Raw genomic sequence first — 20,534 nt, 5'->3', positions numbered from 1 at the left:
TGTCTGGTATATGCGGCGTGTAGTCGTAGTATATCCTATTAGATTTCAACGTACCATGCCCGGCGTTTGCTGTGACAAGCCATGTGTGAAAAGAGGCCGGCCGGTCAACGGCCCCGAAGTAGTTTATCGGTCACGTTGTGGCACACAAGCATCGTTGGATCATGACCTCTCATTCAACCAAAATATCTACCCCCGGCCCCAACCGACCGACCCCTATCACCCTCATCCCACTTAAATCCCAGCTCAGCTCGGAGACAGATTGATAGATGATGTCCCCCCTCTCCGAGCAAAGGAACGAAACAACCCACCCACCCGCATCATCAAGTCTTAGGTGCGCACGCCCCCTTTTGTTCCCCACGCCCGATATACGTTCCTTCATCCGGCCATCAGTCATCCATCCATCCATCCATTCATCGCCCCAGCCCCCCCAAACCCGTCGCAGACAAGCCGAGTAAAAAACAGATCGGTCGCCCGATAGCACAGCAACGACTGAAAAAACACCAAAGACAAAGTCGGGTATACTTTGACGGAAAAGCGCAACAGGGAAAAAAAAAACGGGGGAGGCCTACAGAAAGCGAGTAGAAGAAGTGAAAAAATCCCAGTGCCCCAGCCCATCAAGAATGAATAAAAAAACCCATAAGACATCTTCCCGCCTCATCCCAGTCAACCATTTCCTCCCAATAGGAAACACCCCTACGACCCTCCCAGCACTCTTCACTCAACATACAGCAACAGCTTCTCATTCCTCTGCAGCGCCAGGTCCAAGTCGTTGTTGCTCATCAATGGGGGCTTGTCGCCGGTGGCCTCGTCCTTGTAGCTGAGCTGGGGATCCTCGCCCATGGGGATCTTCAGGCGGTCGATGATGCGGTCGTAGAGGGCTTCGAACTGGATGTCGGAGGGTACCTTGATGGCGATGATGTCGCCGTTGTAGCTGAGCTTGACCTTCATGGAAGTCCCCGCTGTCTGCATGCCCGGCGAGAGCGAGGTCTGTGAGGGTTGTGAAAGGGAAGAGACCTGCCGCGCCATGGGTGGTTGTTGTTGTTGTTGTTGCTGCTGTTGCTGCTGCTGGCCCGGTTGGCGACCGGCAAGACCGCCGTAGCCGCCACCGAGGTTTTGCTGGGAGGATTGACGGGAGCCGCCGTCAGCGGGGGAATCGGTGGACGAGGGCCGCGAGCCGGCCGACAGACGGTACTCCTCCTCTAGTGCGCTCGGGTCGATTTCGTAATCGCCTTCCCTTGGGGCGAAGAACTGCTTTACTAGGTTGCACTTGGCGATGTATGGCGGCTGGGCTAGGAGGCTCTTGACGTAGGCGTCGAGGTTGTGCCGGCGCCCTTCCGTGATGGCATCGGTCACGTAGTTAACGGGGCCGGGCATGTACGGTAGCGTCCGCTGCTTCTTGCCGGTTGTTCCGGCCTCGACGGGGAATTCGGTGAGGAGTGCGATTTGGAAATCGTAGAAGTCTTCGTAGTATCGTGCCAGCTCCCAAGTGTGGCCATCTTCTAGTTCGGATTCGATGACGAACCAGTACTTGTCCTCCGCAAAGCAGTACCTGGGAATCCGAGCCGAGATGGGCGCAAACATCTGCGAGTTGGGTGTCGAAGAGGGCTGGCTTTGTTGAGTTGGTGTTTGTTGCACGTTGTAGGCCGCCTGCTGTGACTGCTGCTGTTGTTGCTGCTGCTGCTGCTGCTGCTGCTGCTGCTGCTGCTGTTGCTGGGCTTGTTGCTGCTGTTTTGTTTGTCAGATATGATGGCTGAGAAGCAGGTAACGAACGGGCTTGACACTTACCATATTCGAACCTGGGCCTTGACTAACCCGTCCACTGGGTTGCTGGATGCTCATGCGCTCCATTCCCTGCTCCATCGATTGCGGTTGGGCGCCAGTCTCGAATTTGCCGAGTGTGATGCTCGAGTTCTTGTATTCGGCCGCCATCTTCTTCCACTCCTCGACCTTGGGGATGCCAGCCCTCCGGACGGCTTCATGGGGATTGACGACCGGCGTGTTGGACGCCATGTCCCGGATTTCGATGAACGAAACGGGAATCAGACCCGGGCCGCCCAGCCTCCCGATGGGCTTCGCCACGAACCACTCGGGATTTGACTGGGCGATCACGATAATGGCTTCGCCCGCCTTCGCCTCCAGCTCATCGCCCCTCTCCGCATGGAAGTCGTAGATCACAACGCCGTAGACCATAGCTCCGGACTTGCCCCCCGACTTCGAGTTCCGCTGGCTAGCGGAGACCGGTGGTGTCATCACTGTTGGCCCGTCGCCGTAGCCAGAATCATGATCGGGATGTTTGGCGGAATGCGCAGAATCGGGCTGGGACTGGCCACTGTCGCGCTCGTTGCGTCCGAGAGCCTGGAAGAAGCTCACAGGAACTAGACCGGGGGGGTCGGCTAGCGCGGGGTTGCAGGCCTCGTACCAGTCTGGATCGTTTTCCCGCCCGATTACGTGGAAGAAGTCGCCTCGCGAAAAACTGAGTTCTTGGGGATTCTGCGCGGTATAGTCGTAAAGCGCCCGGATCACCTATCCAGCACGGCTAGTGTCAGTAATTTCCCGTTGCGCGCGAGCAAGGTTAACTAGCGGCCCACAGAGCGGGGTTTGGCTCCTTGGAAGGACCGCCGTTGGGTATCAAGCGAGAACCGAAGTGACGCACCTTTTTGGGAGGAACGATTGCGACAGCAGCTTTTTGCGGGATGCTGATGTGCGGTTTGTTCTTCTCCTCGCTTTTCATGGACCGCCTCCCTATCCGTAAAGCCTTGAAAGCACGCATCGAGGTTAGCCAGTGAATCGATATTTGGGCCGCGATCTGCCCCCTCTGACGATGAATGCAACTCGCTGATGATGGCAGAAATGGGTGTGGGGCCAATAATGCGTAGCTGCTTGTGTCGCGCAAGCGATGAGTATTGCGCAGAAAGGTGTCAGGGCTGGTTGGACAAGCCCAGACAGCGGACAACGGGCATGAACTAGGCAGTTGGCGCTGGCGCTGGCGCTGGCTTCCGTGTCCCAACGGACCAAGGGTTGAGCAGCGTCGGAATGACGTACCTTCATGGTGTTAGGCGTGCGCGCCCTTAGGGCAGCCCGAATGCAAGACTCGAGATGGCAGCGCAAGACACACGACGACCAAACGAGAGGTGAGTGGTTGGCGGGTCGCTTCGGCCGACACTTTCTGCGTCACGAACGGCTCCCGGGTGGCTTCTGAATCAGTGTAACGAATCGAATCGCCCGGTTGTGACTCGCCGAGACGATTTGCAACGGCGGTAATGGCCCTATTGTCGGCGCTTCCTCCGGTTTGACTTGCGCGGGCTTGCTGATGCTCTGGGAAAGCAGTGACTCGGAAAATGATGGAAACAAGACGCTGGGAGTCGAGGACCGGGGTGAAGGCGCGAATCCAAGGAAAATGGGGAACTTGCGCCGGAGGGGGGCGCGAGAGGGGCTTGTGCGCCGGGCACGGGCAGGATTGGCACGGCCGGGTTGGGTTGTGGGCTAAATTCAAAGGGCGAACAGGGGGGTCCCAGTGTTCGGTCAATGTCGCTCGCTGGCTTGCTGGACTTTGGCTTGACTCCGAACCTTGTGAGAAGACAGAAAGAAGCATCAGCAATGGACATGGACGCGGTGTCCTTGCACCTTTGAAGCAAGTTTCTAGAGGGTGTCCACTGTTCGTTTCTCGCTCAAGACAAACTTCCCGTCAGGCTCACGTGCTTCGAGTGATGTCACAACCAACAGCGCAGGCGGCGGTGTTTCGGGGGCGAAGGGGGATAACCCAATTTTTACGTCCCCTGCCCGGAAAGGGACCCCTTTTTTATCATCCCCCGACAGTAGCAGGCCATGGACAAATGTCTCTCACTGACAGTTCAGATTCTCATTCTCGGACTGGTGAAAATGTCGTAGGCCGTACGGTTTGGACCGAATCCTGTGCTCGCTGCCCATCTGCTGCTGACCTGGACTTCCTGTTGGTCTCGCAAGCGCTGACCTCCCTCGTGCTCCCTGTTGTCTCGACTCATAAAGGCACCAACCGATGCCCACGGAATGGACCAGGCCCATGTTCCAACCATCTTGTGATGACAACCACAGGTCATTGGCATAATCGCCGCGCCACCTTCGACGTCGCCTCGCCCTGCCTGGTACTTAAGAGGTCGTCGTGCATGCGGGCCACGGCATTTATTAAAATTCAATATCCGCAACTGCCTTTCTCGGAGGTGAAGCAACCAATCCTCGTGCTGGTGTGAGGAAGCTGCGCGCTGGCACTTATCGATAAGCGGGTAGCCCCTGCATCAACCCTGCCGCCCTACCTTGCCTCCCTGAACAGAAGGAACTCCCGTCATTATGGTGCGGTGGTACAGCAAGGTGCCATTTCCATTGCCCACCATGTTTTTCTTCATGAATCACACATGGAACTTTCCGGAAGGCCCAGTTGTACGGATTCCGGCTGTAACAAAAAATCGAAGAGGGCTGTGTAAGCAACAGCAGACTGGAGGAGGCTCGCTCGAGGCTCGGTGCGTCCTCCTCCTCATTGTGCTTCTTCTCTCCTCCGCCAGATTCAGTCTGCCCTTGATCCGAAAAGGTGGGCATTTCGCTCACCCGTTCTTGCCCGTTGAGACACCCCTGGATCTTGCAGCTGCGGGCCACCTCGGCCCTGGCGATCATCGTGTTCTCGAACACGGCATCTGCATGGACAAAGGAACTTGGGAAATGCCAAGCTCGCTATCCCGAGCTCGTGTCACCCAGCGTACGTCTATCCTTTTCTCTTTTATGCAAGCCCTCCCCTCCGTTGGAGGCCCAGCGGTTGGGCCCATGAAGTTGCGCGTGTGCTCTGGGCTGGGATTTGATTTGTAGAGGGTGCTTTCCGCCAAACTTACCGCCGGGGGTTTTCCCATCACACCATCAGGGGCCACCCACCCATAACTCCTCGGGTAACAGGCTGTCCACCCAAGGACGCTACCTAGGTATTGTTTTGGCTACTTGCTTTTCAGCAATGCCTATTGCTAAAGCCACCGAAGCCGACGAGGGTTTGACCCCGCAATCCGCAACCCCGCCATGGCGTTCCGAGGATGATCCCAGGTGTTTCTGATATATCAGAGCGGGGCTGTGGTCGAGAACGCCGCTGGGGCTGGCTGGTTGGCGCTCAATGTTTTCCACCAGAACTTCGCGACTTCGTGTATGTTGGCCATATCCTCCCCGCGTGGCACAGTTGTATCCGACCCCCGACTTTTCGATGTCCCAAGATCCAAAGAACCCATCTGCGGCGTTTCCAACTCGGCGGCGGCCCCGCGATGACGTCGTTCTGCCCACCTTCTTGATCGGCCCTCCCAACCCTGTCGCATATCACTTCGGCGTCAAAGCCTCTTGCTTCCATGGCAGCCCCGCGCCCTAGCGTGCCAGGCCTCCTAAAAGCCGCAGGACTACCGAGCACCGCCAAACAGAGCTGAACCAAAAAAACAACAACAAGACGTCAAATTCCAAATCTTCAACTTCATGCTTTCTTCGTTTTTTTCTGGTTCTCCGCGCCACACGGTCATGCACATCCCGCCGGATCCAACCCGTCCCGATCGGCAGCCCACCCAAATACATGAAACCGGGCGCTGAAACAATCCCAGCCGGCGGCGCAGTGACTTAGCTCGCGATTACGAACCTGGGAACGCATCCAGAAAAGGTAAAAATGATAGCGGTTGGCATTTTTACACACTCAACGTGTAGTTGCGATGATCAAGAGAGGGTAGAGAAAAAGGTAAATGGTTAATTAAGCCTCGCGGACTTTCTCCTCATCCGCATGGGATGCAACTTACTGGATGAACCCTCACGTCCCACGTTTCGACGTTTCCACGTTTCCACGTGCCGCAAGGTTATCATGCTCGCGTAGTTGCCTCGTATAGGACTATGGCGAGAGTTCGGACGGCCAGGGCCCAATTTGGCGGGCGGGGACAAGAACGAGCATTCCAACTTCTCGGCGACGTAAGGTAATACGGGCGCTGGAGAGAGAGCTTGTGACCCCGACCATCAGTGAACGGAACGAAAACAAGCTCAGCCTCCCACAAGTCGAATCAAGTACGGAATCTACGGTTTTTCGTTGAGAGCCCGCGGTGTGGGCGGAACATGCACTAAACACTAAATACACATATGTCCGATGATATCCACCATCAAACTCCAAACTCCGGACCGAAGTCGCTCTAAACCTTTTCCCAGAAACCTATCGTGACCGGTATACCGGACCGACCCATCCAATTCCTCCCTCCCATCCGGAGGCATCGGTAACAGGGGAACTCCCCAGCGCAAAAAAATGGCGAAATAGAGGCGTGCTAGGCGCCAAAAGCTCGACCAAAATGGGGTGTCTCGAGATTTGAATTCTCGGTCTCCTGCACACCTTTGGGAGAATACCGCTTCGATGAACGGCCGCAATGGGCGGAAAGCATTGCTCGGCACTTGGGGCCATGAAATAAATAGCCTACCACCAAGTCTCGCTTGTGGCCATGATCAGTTTCGTCCACTGGTTAGCTCGCAACAGCAGCGCAGTCGGTTGCGGATATCGATCCGTTCCTCTATGCGAGAGAAAGCTAAAACGAGTTGTTGTCCTGAGGGTTCGAACAACACGCAGTAGCCGGGTTGTGGTATGTGAAGGCAAATCACTTTGAGGCCGAAGGGAGATCGATGACCGCGTCGTAAGGGCTCGAGCTCGTCATTCTGACGTGTCGGCCGCTGTTGGCAGAAGCCAACAGCCCGGACAGCAACACAATGAACCGAAACGATGTTGTTGCTGAACACCCCACTGGGCGGAGGAAAAGAAGATTACGTGTATGAAAGGAAACGGAGATGGGGCTGGTGGATGCCACGGTGTGGTGACCAAAAACACCGGTGGCAGGGTGATGGGGATCAAAAAAGCAGGGACACCGAGCTAGATTTGCCCCTTGATATCGACGCGGGAGAACGCTTTGGCGCGCGCTCCTTCAAACCGCGAGCCGGCTTTCCCGGTCAGGAAGACAATGGTGCCGTTGCGATCCTCGAGCAGCTCCTGGCCCTCGTGGTCGAGAATGAACTGCGCTGCCTCGACGTCAGACTCAAAGTAGAGCTCTTCGGTCACGAAGCGCAGAGGGACGTCCATCTTGTATCTAGTGCAAGGTTAGCTGCCAGCGTGCGTTGGGGATGACAGAGAAGACTCACCCCCTGCATATGTTGCACAGAGCAGCGAGACGCTCCCTGCCGACAAACATGTCCATGAGATAGGCGCCCATGTTAGGGGTCTCGTTGTAAAGCTGGAAGAAACGGTGGTAGTTGCCCAAGGCGAGGGCAGAACGCACGTCGAGGGCGTGTTTGATAGCCCTGTCCTTTTTCTCTGCTGCGGTTAGATCTGCCAGAGCGTTATTTAGCTCCGTGCGGTTTGCTGTGTGAATGTAATACAAGATGCGATATGCCTTGAACTCGTTCGCCTTGCCCTTCAGACCCAACCTGTACAGCCCCTTGAGCTGACTCTGGCACTGATTATACTCACCGAGATCCCCCTTTTCCAAGGCAATCCGGGCATGAATTTCGTAGACCTCAACCGTGAAATCATCGCGGACACGCTGTACCGTGAGATCCTGCCTCATGGACTTGAACTGGTCGCAGATGTACGAGTAGTTTTGGTCTTTCTTCCACCTCTTCTTCAACAGCTCCAGCGTTTGACGCAGGATGTGTGGAGGGCGGACTTGCGACGGTTTGGGGGCCGCAGTCAAACGGAGGTAGCGCTTCTCTAGATCTTGGCAAGTGCCAACAACAGGACCGTCGCCCGGGGGCGGCGTGTCCTCGCGGTACGTCGTGTACTCTCCCTCGTGGCGCTTCTGGCGTTTGTCCGCCCGGTTGAACTTACTGGTATTCTTAGGGAGCTCGTCGCCCTGGCGTCTGTCGGGCGAAAAGGAGACACGGTCCTCAAGGCGACCGGCCCCGGCCCGCCAAGGCGGGGCTGCAGACACTGGATGGAGGGTTGCCGCGTCGGTCAAGTCCCAAGACTTCCTCTTTTTGGTGCCGGGGGCCTGGGCCGGGCTTTGCGCCTGCGACTTGGAATGGAGCGGAAGCGATGCTCTTGCGCGCTCCTCCCGGATCATGTGTTGGGGAAGCGGCATCGTATCCCAGTCGAGGGAGTACATGACGTTCTTCTCGTTTGCCTGGGTTATCGTTTCCTTCAATTTCGCCTCCATGTCCGCTCTTGTCACGCTGGAATCTAGGTTTGCAGGGATGAAGGCTCGCTGGACATATCGGCGGACCGAGTCCGGCCAGTCGATCTTCGTCTTGGCCTGCTCCTGGGCGGCAGGCGGCGAAGGGTTCACGTTGGTTGCAATATTAGCTGCGCTCGGCGAGGAAGAATGAGAAGGGCCGTAAGTATGCGCGACGGGGTAGGGAGGTTGCGGGGTGGAATAGGACTGGCCGAATGACTGTCGGACCTGAACTGCGGTGTAGGCAGGCGCTGTTGGGACGATTAATTAGCAACGGTACTCTCGGGATTTCGAAACTTGCGAAATAGAATAACTCCAAATGAAACACCAGGTTTAACGCGTCTCCAACTTACCGGGATACGAAGCTGCGTAGCCAGTCGATGGCTGGGTGCCCGGGGGCGGGGCGGCTGGCCACGTCGGCATCATGTTGCTCGTGTTCATGGGTTGTGCTGTGTGTGCGGGAGAAAGCTAGGGAGTCGCCGGTTCACATAAGTGGGCGAAGATTTGGAGTAGGATAAGCTGTTTGTTCACTGCAAGCCTCGAGAGAAGTTGTGATGATGTCTCAAAGATGTGCGAGTCGATGCCGTCGATGAGAGAGCGGTGAAGTTGTCGAGAACAAGGAGCACAAAGGGCGCCAAAGGGAGCGACGTCAAAAGTGTGGGCTGGGTGAAGTCCGTGCGGGGGCTCTGCGCCACACAGACTCGGGATGTGCACAGTATGTAAATTTCAATTTGTGCTTAGGCGGGAGTTATTGTAATATGCGATAAGGCCATATATCCGGTCCCACCCGTGCCACCCCGGCTTTACGTCAACAACTGAACCTCAAGGATTCCATACCAATGCATGTTTAATACATACACCTGCCTACCGATACATGGAACGGGCCGATGTACCGTTCACTTTCCGTCAACTTTCCAACCACATCGGGACAGCCTGCCCCCGACTATGACGGATGTTCTTAAAGCACATCGACTTGACAACCGCTTTGCGGCCTGCGTACCTGCCCGATGAAGACCTCCTCTTTGTGCAAGACAATGTGGGGTTGTATGAGGGGTGAGTCCCAGGCATCCAACTCGCCCTCAATCAGGACTAACAAACCCTCGCTACAGGAAATACAAGCTCCCCGACCACCAGAATGGTCAGGTCTATCTGACCTCGCATCGGATATGCTACGTGGACAAGGCGGAGCCGAGGAAGCACTCGGTCGCCCTAGATCTCAAGGGCGTCGAGCGTTTTGAGTTCTACGTGAGTTTGACAAGGCAACCAACCCCTTTGGGTTCAACGATTAACCTCTACATTCTCTAGGGTGGCTTTCTCAAGTCATCGGCCAAGATCACGCTGGTCCCAAAGGCGACGAAGCGCTCTTCTTTACAGGCCCGGTCTCCCGGTATTGCGGCTGCCCCCTCGCGGAGCAGTACCTCCTCGCCCGCTCAACACCAGGATGGCCCGATTCGAGGATCACCGGTGGAACCAACGCCAGCGAGCAGCGCAACATGGGTCTGCACCATCTGCAGTTTCTCAAACCCGGTGCCTTCCAACTTCGACCCGACGACTGCTAGCGTCCACACGCCGCTTCCCCCATGTCTCGCCTGTGGCATCAAGCCCACCTTGACCCATGTTCTTAAAGCGGCGATATCCAATGCTACCAGCCGGCAGCCCAGCACTCTGGCCCTGCAGACTCCACTCCCGGTCCGGCCCAGGCCCGCTACCGAGTCCCCGTCCAGGCTGGACCGTGTCCGTGACTCCTCGCCTCGGAGCTCGGATCCAGACGCATCCTTCCAATGCCCGCGATGTACTTTTCTCAACCATCCTTCACTACTATCCTGTGAGATGTGTGGAGGGCCGCTGATATCCCACGACGTCGCCGCTGAGCTCACGCCGCAGACCCGAACGCACACAGAATCCCCCGGCCCAGTCCTCAACGCCTTAAGTGCCATCCCACCCGGCCTTGAAAACTCGGAAAGCGTCAAAATCTCATTCCGCGGTGGCGGCGAGAAGATATTCTACGAACGACTCAAAGGCTCCATGACCCAGCGTAAATGGCTCCTCCAAGGTGCACCTCCAATCCCCAAAGCCTCCCGGCCCGGTGAAGACCTCAACAGCCACAGCGGCGACGGGACGACCACCTCCTCATCCCAAGCTCGGCCCAAAATAGCCGGGATAGCCGGCCTCGAACACCACAGCCAAGCGATGCGCAAAAACAACGAGCTCGTGATCGGCACGGCCTTCGAAGACCTCGAAGCACTCATGGCCTCAGCCAAAGAAATCGTCGCGCTCGCCGACACCTTCGCGCGGCAAGTCAAAGGGGCGTCGGGGACGTCGAGCGCGAGCGAGAACGCGCTGCTGGCCGACTCGGTCAGCCAGCTGGGCCTGATCACGACCAAGGACATCGTGGGCAGCAGCAGCGGCGCGGGCGGCAGCGACTCGCTCTACCTCTCGGAGCTGGCCCGCACCCTGGCCGAGTTCCTGACCGACGACCGCCGCGGCGTGCTCCGGCGCGCCGGCGGCATCATGTCGCTCGTCGACCTGTGGGCCGTCTTCAACCGCGCCCGGGGCGGCGTCGAGCTGGTCAGTCCGGCCGACTTTGAGAAGGCCGCCGCGCTGTGGGAGACGCTGGGCCTGCCGGTGCGTCTGCGGACGTTCAAGTCGGGCGTCAAGGTTGTGCAGGGCAGCGATTGGACCGATGAGACTACCATCAAGGCCCTGCTGGGGTGGCTGAGGGATCTGCACGAGTTTCCGCCCGAGCGGGAGGTGCCGTGGGACTGGCACATGTTTGGCCGTGGGGTTACGGCGAGGGATGTTGCCGAGCGGTTTGGGTGGAGTATCGGTGTTGCGGAGGAGGAGCTGGAGATGGCCGAGGAGAGGGGTGTGCTGTGTCGTGAGGAGGGTATCGAGGGGCTGAAGTTCTGGGAGAACTTTATCGATACCGGCGAGGGAAAGGGGTACAAAGACCCGGCGACGCTGCAGCAAGAGCAACTGACCAGGGCGCTGGCTAGCGCGGGTATTCTTTGAGCCTCGCGAGTAAGTTTCCAGATCGACGGCAAATAGAAGTAGGAGCAAGCAGCATTCACGTCTACAGAAACAACTTGAGCATCTTGAGAAGAGTTGGATTGATCCCGAAACCCATTTTCCGTCCCATTTCCCCAGCCCTCTTTCTAAGCGGTCTATGAGCAAACCATCTACTATCCCGTGGTACCAACGCCGATGCAACTGCCGACATCACGCAGCAACCCTGAACGCCGTTCTACGCGAGAAGCCAACACCGACATAAACAGAAACAAACACAGCGCCAGATCATGCCTTCTCTCCTCACACCAACTTCTCCATCAACCCCCTCCGCACCTTGTAATTCACCACCCCGCCCACCCCAAAAGCAGGCACGATCCTACATATCCTCGCCGCGGTGCTCACCGCCCAGTTCTTCCTCACCACCGCCCACCGCTCCCGCCAACCCATCACCCCCGGCCGGTTATACACGTCCAGCCCCCACAGATGCAGCGGCGTGCTCGCCAGCTGCACCGCAGCCGGGGCCGCAAACTGCGCCAGGGTGTGGCCGGAGACGTAGCGCTGAAAACGGTCCCCAACGATCCGGCTCCGGGCGAGCACGGGCCCCAGCAGCGGCGGGACGTTGAAGGAGGCGAAGATGGTCAGGCAGTCGCGCGCGGCGAAGAGCGCGTAGCTCGGCAGGGCCACGGGCCGGGCCGCGACGCCGACGGGCCCGAACAGCCGCACGAAGACCTGGTCCTTGTAGATGCAGATGCCGATGTTGGCGGCCGAGGAGGCGGCGAATTTGGCGGTGCCTGATGTGATGTGGGTGGCGGGCAGGTTGTGGGTTGCAGAGGTGGCCGTGTCGAGGGTGTTGGCCGTCAGGTAGGTGCCGCCGTACAGGGCGAAGATCAGGGCGAAGGGCTTGGAGAGGATGATGCGGTGCGGGGTGCGGAAGAGGGTGCGGAAGGAGGCCTTGAGCGACTCGACGAGGGGGCGGCGGCCGGAGGCGTTTTCCATTATCGACCTGCGAAGGAGGGGTTAGAGGTACGTAAGTGGGAGGGTGCATGCGGTCGTGGGCTCACCGGTCAATGATGGATATTATTGGGGCCACGAGCACGGCGGCGGAGGCCGCGCCGAGAAAGTCGGCGCCGAGCCGCTGGGCGAGGTTTTTGGTGTTCCATTTTGTAGTGGTATCACTGCCGGTCTTGGGTTCCGTAGCGACCACCGACGACGAAAGAGCCCGAGGTGCCGCCGCCGATGCTGCCGCTGCCGCCAGTTGTGACGGCTTCACGGCGTCTAATTGGAGCTGGGGAGAGACTCTGGGAGCTTCTAAACCACCCACTCCGCTTTCTTTCATCTTGACCTCTCACCACTTTGATCTTTGGTGATCTAGAAAGCGGAAATCCGGACGGTGCCGTTCTATAGGCGCCGGGTATTAACGGCAGTCGTGACACAACTCCGCCCGGGAGAACGGCGCCAAGGCCGGCAACGAGAAACCAAGAGAATGAAAGCAGAGGACGAGGAATTGCTCAGAGCAAGGAGGAGGCGGTTGTCATTGAACATGGGTTTGCGTATTCATCATCTTTTCCACTCTCGGGTGGTGAGGTATTACTCTTCAGTGTTGTTAGGCGCTGATAAATCAAGATCCGGCGGCAGCTCGAAAAGACGGCGGCAGCTCACTCAACTTGTGCGCGGCTTCGCGTGTTGAAGCGCGGATCGTGGCAGTTGCGTTATTGCCGAGATCGGAGGCCCACTGTTCCCTTTCCGATCCCCATACTGTGTAAAGGCTGATCCACTGAGCTGCTGAAGTTGGGCCACGTGATTATCCCGCCGCGTTGGTGTGAAACCCAACTGCGAATAACTCTACGCTCCAAAATCCAACAGCGAAATCAAGACGGGCCTACACAAAAAGCCGTTGGAGCCGCCAACGTAACCCCGCACCTCAGTTCACAATGTTACGAGGGGGAAGGAAGGCCATCAAGTCCTGGTTGAGTGGGCAGGTTCAGCCAACCCGGGAGCTGTCGAGCGTTCTTTGGATACTTGGGTACGAAAGCTATGACTACCGAGGTAAGAAACGAAGGAAAATAGTTACATGGTAGAGACCGTGTTTCTACAGACACCCGATCGACATAAACATGTTGCCCAGTCGAGCCAGTACAACCCAGCTCAAAGAAGGACCTCCCACACCTCTACCGACCTCAAAGTCACACTTCCCCCAGACACCTCCACAGACACACCGTCAGCCGACACATCAGGGAAGATCAAGTTCGAAATGACCGCCTCCCCTTGCCCCCCAAAGACCTCCAGAGAGCACACATCCACCAGGACACGCAGTTGCACCTCCCCGTTCGCACCAGCCTGCACAGTCGCGGTGTGGACACCGCCCGCTGCGGAGTCGTACGAAATATTCCCACTAGCATTGCGATCAACCGAGAGCTGTTTCGAGCTCTGCACATATCTGATGACCGTCTGCTGAGAGCCCGCCTTGCGGACGGCGAGAGACAGCGTGGAGCCGGGGGACGGGGTGAAGGCCATTTGGATGTCGAGCGTCCGGCCGCGGACGTCGGAAAGCAGGGACTGTCCCGGGGCGACGGTCTGATCCGTGACGTTGGCGACGGGCCACCGGTACGTGTCGAGCTCGTGCACCGGCATCTGCAGGAACTGCAGCTTGCCGTCGTCGCGCTGCCGGAGCTCCAGCGTGCGGGGGAAGGAGAGCATGCCCTTCCAGGTGTCGGTCGGCGGGTGGCCGCCGTAGCTGTTCATGACGGACGCGAGGATCCGGCGGCCGTCCGGGCCGGGCACGTTCTCCCACATGAGCGCGCCGTCGAAGTCGCGGCCGTGGTCGAGCCAGAAGGCGGCGGGGTCGACGGGGTCCGCGGTGAAGACGGCGCCGTCGAACGAGCCCGTCAGTGCGAAGACGCCGTTGCCGCCGGCGGGGGAGCCCGTGGCGGGGGTGATGATCATGACCCATTTCTTTTGGCTTGTTCCCTTGACGGGGAGCTCGAAAAAGTCGGGCACCTCCCACCCCTTGATTCCGCCGGGCAGGTTGGGGACGTGGCTGGCGTTGAAGTCGCTTCTCCAGGTCCATGCCAGGGCGTCGCTCGATGTCCAGAAAGTGACTTTGTTCTGGCCGCCGTGTGCAAGGATCATGACCCATTTGCTCGAGGGAGCGTGGTAGAAGACTTTCGGATCCCGGGTCTCCAGACCTTTGGTGCTGTCATGGGGCTCTTCTTGGGTCTTCGAGATGATCGGATTGCCCGCGTATTTGATCCATGTGACGCCCTGGTCGAGACTGTATGCCAGCCGCTGGTCCTGCACCCCCGTGTCGGGGAAGTAGCCGGTATAGAAGGCGAGGTATGGTGGGTTTGATGACGATCCGAGCCCCGAAAGATTCTCTGCGTCCAAATACGCGGTCCCGGTGAATGCTTGGATGCCATCGGCACTGGAGATGGCAACCGGCTTGTGAGTCCAGGATACCAAATCAGTGCTGGTTGCATGGCCCCAGCTGAGGTTCCCCCAGAAGTTTCCGGTGGGATTATGCTGGAAGAATAGCTGCCATGTCGAGCCGATTTTGATTAGCCCGTTGGGTTCATTCATCCAATTCCGCTCTGGCACGAAGTGGAAAACGGGGCGGAAGTCGACGGGAACAGTGGCCGAAGGGCGAACGGTGGTGGTTGTGTTTGTGGCGGTCGGGCCTTCCGTCGTCCTTACTACCGTGCTGAGGGTGGTGCTTGTCGAGCTGAAAGTAGTGGTACTCGTCGAGCTGGCGCGGTCGGTGCCCGTGCTGTTCGTGCCGGGGGTGGGCGGACCGAAAGCGGAGGAGCCCAGTATCTTTGCATCAATCGTGACCCCCTTGGTACTTCCCCCAGTTGAGAAAACCCGGACGTCGATTCCTGTGTCCTGGGGAAAGATCTGCGCCGACAAGGTGACCTCGCCTTCGCCGCCAAAGATTTCAACCGAAGAGGAATCGAGAAGGACGCGCATATTGACCTTGCCGTCACTGCCAGGGGCCAGCGGCGCGTAGTAAGTATTGGCAAATGTCCCGTCAAAGCCGACATTTCCAGACTTGGATCGATCAACAAACATCCTCTTTGTGCCGAAGTCGTACCCGATCCGTGTCTGCTGTGCCATGTCCGAGGTTGATCTGAGAAGGAGGCCGAACTGAGACGAGGACGCCGCGTCCCGGTCAGAAAATGTCATTATGATGTCGAGGGACTTCCCAGAGAGCGGGATGGGTTGGTTTCCTTCATCCACGGTGTCCAGAGCCTTGGAATACGTTCCCGTTTGCAGAGCGGCCCAGTTCGCAACAGGTTGCTGGATGAGTGTTGCCCATCCGTTGATGGACTTGAGTGACAGTTTCCGAGGGATGGACAACATGCTGCGCCAGGGAGAGGTAGGGATATTGGCCGCATATTGCCAGTTGTTCATCCAGGCAATGTTGGTGCGGTCCTCAGATGGAAGCCCATTGAATGCTGCCGCAGCATAGTAGTCAGGGCCCCAGTCCATCCAGTTGGTTCCTCGCGGCTCATCCGACACGTCCGAGAAGGAGATGTCATCCACCAAGATATGTCCCCAGCCAGTTGTACTGAGGTCGGCGATTTCGATGACGGCGCTCTGGCCAATGAGAGATGCAACGTCCCAGCTCTTTGGCAGGAGCTGTTCGCTATCACTGCCCGTGGCGGTGCGGACAACCTGACCGCCGACCTTGAGGTTGATACATTGCACACCTGGGGCGTTCCCGCCGCCGATGAGGAAGTTGATCCGCTTCTTCGTGATGTCGAAAGGCGGCGAGGTGAGGGTACCGGTGGTAGAGTCTCCGTTCAAGAAAGTGTTCACGAGGTGATCGCCGGTATATCCAGAGACGGTTTGCTGTCCGGAAAGTGTCCCCTGAGCCGGTGCAGCCCCGACCAACCCCCCTGTGGCAACCCAGCCGCGAGACGCAAAATCGCCAGTTCCTTCGAAGTCTTGAAACGATGACGTGGAGGTGGGAGACGGAGGTGGAGTGTCGGGGTCCGCAACGAATGCCGTGCCATTGAAGTTGCCGACCATGTATTGCGTTCCCGAGCCAACAACTCCAGGTGGTCCGCTAGGATTGAGTCCAATCTGTGCGACCCACTTGGTCTCGCCTTCGTTTCCGTCGAGGGCAAGCGGGAAGATGCCAGGACACTCCCAGACACCCCCGACTGCGTTCATTGGGCCGAACTCGCTGGTGTAGGTCCACTCCTTCAGGTTGGGTGAGGTGTAGATGAGCAGCTTGTGGAGTTGGGCTAGTGCGATGACGGAGACCCATTTCTTGGTCGGCTCGTGCCAGAATACGAACGGGTCTCGGAATTCACGCCACTGGTCCGCGTAGGGTGCTGGCGGGTTGAGGATAACGGGGTTGGCGGCATCGTATGTTGTCCAGGTTAGGCCTTCGTCCAGGCTGTACGCAATCGACTGAGCTTGCTGTCCACCGTTTACCGACTTGCCGCTGGGTAGGTTGCGCGAGCCGGGATACTAAGTAGAAGGCATTAGAGGGAGCCGGCATTCTGACCTAGGAGTTCAGGACTCACATAGGAGGTGTACATTGCCACAAATGGAACGGTTCCGTTTGTGCCAAAGCCACTCGTGTTCTCGGTATCGGCGATAGCAGAACCAGAGAAAAACATCTCAGAGATGTCAGCTGGGTAGCCACGCGCAAGCAGAGCAATAGGTTGGTGCTTCCAGTGGGTCAGATCATCGCTGGTAGCATGGCCCCAAGACATGGCGCCCCAGGTGTCTCCTCCGGGGTTGTGCTGGTAGTAAAGATGATAGACGCCGTTGTGATACAGAAGACCGTTCGGATCATTCATCCAGTTTTTGGCCGGTGTAAAGTGATAACGAGGTCTGTAGAGCTCATCGTAGGTTTGCGCGCCTACTCCCTGCAAAAGGGAGAGCCCGAAAAGTAGGGCAGAGGCGAAGAAGGAGGTCATCATAACAAGACTGATGCGTCCAGACTCTGGATTGGAAGGTGACCGATGAAGGGATGATGGCTGTGAGTGTTGAGAGGTCTCGAATTCGCGGCGAAGCACAAGCTTTTATACATTCTTGTCCGGCTGTCGCATCTTCCGTGCCCAGCTTCATTTTCTGTGTGTTCAAGACTCAAACCATCACCAACGCAACTTTCGTTTCCCCCACAATACTCTCGATCTACTCCGAACTTCTGTGAATGTTCCGGTTTTGTTTGTGTGGGACGAGAGGTAGACAACGCGTACCTAGGTAGGTACCTACCTACCGAGCCTCGACAACGGTTCCCTACCTGAACGGCACCGGACCGCATGCTCCATCTGGCAAGGACTCGGACAGGCCGGGATCGCGATTCCGTGATGATTAGTGATGGAGTATCTCGAATCTTGTTTAGAGGCTTCATGGATGTCGTGAGCATGCTGCGGTATTTTCGGCGTATGAACCCACTGACACGGTCACTAGCATGCTTCAAGGTTCGAGCGGTTGCCCTTCGAAGATGTCTACCTACACACACACTGATTGGTGGATAAAGGGGGGAGGCAAAGAAGCCTGGTAACTCCCCCGCCTTCCCCTGCCTCGAGGGTTACACGTACTGGTCGAAGACTCGCAGCCTCAAGTGTAAAAAGAAAGCGTCGGTATGACCGACATCCCTTAGTGGGCCAGCTAGTGCTCTAACGGCACATACTACTGCAAGGAAGGCTTCGAGAACTCGGGACGATGCTACCTTATGTTTCGGTCGCGGGGTAGAGTGGATAAACACCTGCAGTGCCTGAGCGTGTTCAAGGTTGCAGCATCCGGTACCCGAATGTTCGACCTTCTATACTCGGTTGATGATCCCCGGCACTTATGCGGCGGGGAAGACACTTGAAGGGCGCTAGAAGGTTTCTTTGCCCTTCTAGAAGGTCGGCTGCATGTGCCAGCTTGGTCGGCAAAGAGCCCAAGCCCAATAGAGAGCCCGGCTCGGGATCATGACAGTGCGCTAATGTAATGTCCTCCGCACTGCAACCTTCAGGTTGGCAGTGAAAGCGTGGGGAACATGGGGAACGTGGGGAACTTGAATTGCGTCCACCACACCACCCCGCAACACCAATTTCCTCGTTCCTGAATTTATATACATTGGGTTTTGAACCTCAGCGGGCACCTCAGTTCCTACGGAAATACCTTAGTACCTACCTAGGTTATCGGCCTGCCCGGCTTGGCGGGTCGGGAACCTGCTTGCTTCACTCCGCCTGCGCCTGCAGGGAAGTAGAAATCATGGATGGATGCCAGGGATGTTCATCAACCGGCGAGGCCGCGAGGGTCCTTACGGATTCGTTCACCATGCACTCGTCGGCGCCCATCCCGTGGGAAACAGAAACGGGTCCGTCGCTGATCAGACCCTTGCACTTATCATCATGGAGAGTCGGGGTATGACAGACACCCTGAATGTCACACAGACTCTGTCACACACTTGGAAGCCATTCTGCAAGGACGGAACTTTCGAGGGCACAGATACCCCTAACATCACGTAGAAAAAGGGTCGCAAGCGCAATCACAGGTGCAGGCGATGCTGGGACCCAATGCGGATGAATCCATGGATTAGACGGCCATGCAAACACCACTGCTCGCCCAAGGCTCGGCGCGGCACGAGACCGGGAAGGTGGGCATCAGGGCGGTGTCATCCAACGTTAGAAGGCGGAGAGGAGTTGACCTAGTCGTGGTAGGGCCTTGCTGGTATCCATGATGCACCCACCCCGCCTGGAAAGGGGGTTGTCTGTCTGTGCTCACAACCTCCATGATACCTACCCAAGTTCCGGGGTCTGAGCGGACAGCCCATATTGATTGATGGGAGCGCACGGCGGAGAAATCTCTTGTACCGGCGAGGCGACTACCACCCTCTCCTTACTCGTGCATTTGCGGTACCCCTTCCGCACCGCTTCTTCTCGTCTGTTTCCTGGGCTCCGTACATCCCCCAGCGATGAAGGGCCGTTGGCGGGACTGATTTGAGAGTTGGGCTGACCGGTAAGAGAGGAGGGGGCTTGTCGTGGACCGGAAGATAGACAAACACCCTTGAACATCACGCACAACCAGATGGCAAGCACGCCACTTTAGGGGGTATTGGTGCATGCCGAACATTTTGCATATTGGGCATCCTCGCAATTCAGCGTAACACTCCTCACCGAAAGCGATCCTTAGCCGCGCAAAGCGCGTATCCACAAGCCGGGACATATCCGCCCACGGGGACGAGCCCTCTCTCTTCGGTTCACGTCTCTACCCCCGTTTGCAATCTAACAGGATGGGGCAAAGACACCCGGCGAGCACCCGGTTCTGTAGCTGGGCATCTACCCTGCGGCGGCCCCGAGAATAGGAGCTTGAAAAGAATGGATTAAGCTCAAAGCTTTCTTCAACACGCATGTCATCATCATAGTACATGGTGGTCATGTTGTCGGTAAAGTACGGGCGCGGACCCTCGTCGACCAGAGTCCTGGCCAGGCCAAACGCTGTCGAGGAATGGCGGGACTCGGGCCCGGGTTCGTACTTGACATCGGCAAAACACCGTATCGTGCCGTCCGCCTTTAAAGCAGCCACCTTTGACCTGTGTGCGTCTTCAGGGTGAAACCATGATCACCATCCAACGCACCTTGGTATATCAACTGATAGGGAAAGAGAGGGCCTTTGCCAACCTCCTGCTGGTCACTTATGTTTATTTTTCTCGATTTAATACCTGTCAAGAACGACGATTTGGTAGCATGTAACGTCACAGTTGACATGTCATTAGTTAGGGGGTTTCATGAAGTAGGAGATGATACTACCATCAGCTCCGACTAAGAAACCTGTTGAGCTCCATGATTATGTCTATCCCACTCACAAATTGCAGAGTTGACCTTGGTGACTGTTGACCACGTATATTTAGTAAATTTATGGTCGTTCCTTTGCGCTACTGTACGATGTGGCAACTATGTTTACAACAAACCTCGTCCTTGGACGTGAAACATCTAATTGATGCGAATAGCTTCATGGCCTGAGGGTATCCGATTTCTTCATATCTGATCTTGTACTCCGTTGGACTTTTACTTGCCATTGTTAGTTAAAACCAATCAATCAACTAGGTTACAATAGGTTTTGAACCTTTGCCAACTCCTAATTACGGGGCATGTGGTCATAGATGAATATGAAACCAACTTCATGACATCCTGTTGAGCACAAGTGAAGCAACACTTGGGCCAACACACGTCAACAACATACATTCGTGTTGGTTTTACTTTTTATCTCGTGATAAATGACAAAGTGATTTCTGATAGCAATGCTCACTGATCCTTTGAGAGTATGTACCATGCCTCAAAAACACTGGGTTTCACAAGCCTTGAAGTTCACTATGGGGCATGCTCTTGTGCTCCGCTT

The 20,534-nt window shown here is 56.9% G+C and overlaps 6 protein-coding genes across 6 annotated transcripts; 1 reads left to right on the top strand and 5 right to left on the bottom strand.

Annotated features, from left to right (window-relative positions):
* Nucleotides 1-560: 560 nt before the first annotated feature.
* Nucleotides 561-2,871, bottom strand: B0H64DRAFT_184027 (uncharacterized protein). Its single transcript, XM_062798967.1, has 3 exons — nucleotides 2,654-2,871; nucleotides 1,786-2,523; nucleotides 561-1,725 (listed from the first exon to the last, which is right to left on the bottom strand). Exons 1-3 carry the CDS (start codon nucleotides 2,768-2,770, stop codon nucleotides 715-717), a joined length of 1,866 nt encoding a protein of 621 aa, XP_062657815.1. The 5' UTR covers nucleotides 2,771-2,871; the 3' UTR covers nucleotides 561-714.
* Nucleotides 2,872-6,656: 3,785 nt separating this feature from the next.
* Nucleotides 6,657-8,862, bottom strand: B0H64DRAFT_183979 (SAC3/GANP/Nin1/mts3/eIF-3 p25 family-domain-containing protein). Its single transcript, XM_062798966.1, has 3 exons — nucleotides 8,534-8,862; nucleotides 7,153-8,431; nucleotides 6,657-7,100 (listed from the first exon to the last, which is right to left on the bottom strand). The coding sequence occupies exons 1-3, from the start codon at nucleotides 8,619-8,621 to the stop codon at nucleotides 6,887-6,889; spliced, it is 1,581 nt and encodes a 526-aa protein (XP_062657814.1). The 5' UTR covers nucleotides 8,622-8,862; the 3' UTR covers nucleotides 6,657-6,886.
* Nucleotides 8,863-9,001: 139 nt separating this feature from the next.
* On the top strand, nucleotides 9,002-11,341 carry B0H64DRAFT_183961 (EAP30/Vps36 family-domain-containing protein). Its single transcript, XM_062798964.1, has 3 exons — nucleotides 9,002-9,233; nucleotides 9,290-9,425; nucleotides 9,486-11,341. The coding sequence occupies exons 1-3, from the start codon at nucleotides 9,133-9,135 to the stop codon at nucleotides 11,190-11,192; spliced, it is 1,944 nt and encodes a 647-aa protein (XP_062657813.1). The 5' UTR covers nucleotides 9,002-9,132; the 3' UTR covers nucleotides 11,193-11,341.
* Nucleotides 11,341-12,686, bottom strand: B0H64DRAFT_183967 (uncharacterized protein). The gene is made up of 2 exons (XM_062798965.1): nucleotides 12,251-12,686; nucleotides 11,341-12,192 (listed from the first exon to the last, which is right to left on the bottom strand). The coding sequence occupies exons 1-2, from the start codon at nucleotides 12,523-12,525 to the stop codon at nucleotides 11,490-11,492; spliced, it is 978 nt and encodes a 325-aa protein (XP_062657812.1). The 5' UTR covers nucleotides 12,526-12,686; the 3' UTR covers nucleotides 11,341-11,489.
* Nucleotides 12,687-13,031: 345 nt separating this feature from the next.
* On the bottom strand, nucleotides 13,032-16,773 carry B0H64DRAFT_343560 (glycosyl hydrolase). The gene is made up of 2 exons (XM_062801282.1): nucleotides 16,721-16,773; nucleotides 13,032-16,664 (listed from the first exon to the last, which is right to left on the bottom strand). The coding sequence occupies exons 1-2, from the start codon at nucleotides 16,733-16,735 to the stop codon at nucleotides 13,335-13,337; spliced, it is 3,345 nt and encodes a 1,114-aa protein (XP_062657811.1). The 5' UTR covers nucleotides 16,736-16,773; the 3' UTR covers nucleotides 13,032-13,334.
* A 1,466-nt stretch (nucleotides 16,774-18,239) lies between these two features.
* B0H64DRAFT_433482 (uncharacterized protein) lies at nucleotides 18,240-20,214 on the bottom strand (the record flags this gene model as incomplete). Its single annotated transcript, XM_062806048.1, has 8 exons — nucleotides 18,240-18,538; nucleotides 18,604-18,650; nucleotides 18,886-18,890; nucleotides 18,939-19,079; nucleotides 19,444-19,728; nucleotides 19,774-19,786; nucleotides 20,002-20,025; nucleotides 20,100-20,214. 8 exons carry the CDS (start codon nucleotides 20,212-20,214, stop codon nucleotides 18,374-18,376), a joined length of 795 nt encoding a protein of 264 aa, XP_062657810.1. The 3' UTR covers nucleotides 18,240-18,373.
* Nucleotides 20,215-20,534: the final 320 nt, after the last annotated feature.

The sequence above is a fragment of the Chaetomium fimeti genome, assembly GCF_033439085.1.
Source record: "Chaetomium fimeti strain CBS 168.71 chromosome Unknown B0H64scaffold_5, whole genome shotgun sequence".
Lineage (NCBI taxonomy): Eukaryota > Fungi > Ascomycota > Sordariomycetes > Sordariales > Chaetomiaceae > Chaetomium > Chaetomium fimeti.
The sequence above is the reverse complement of the archived record's forward strand: the minus strand, read 5'-3'. Positions and strand labels throughout refer to the sequence as shown.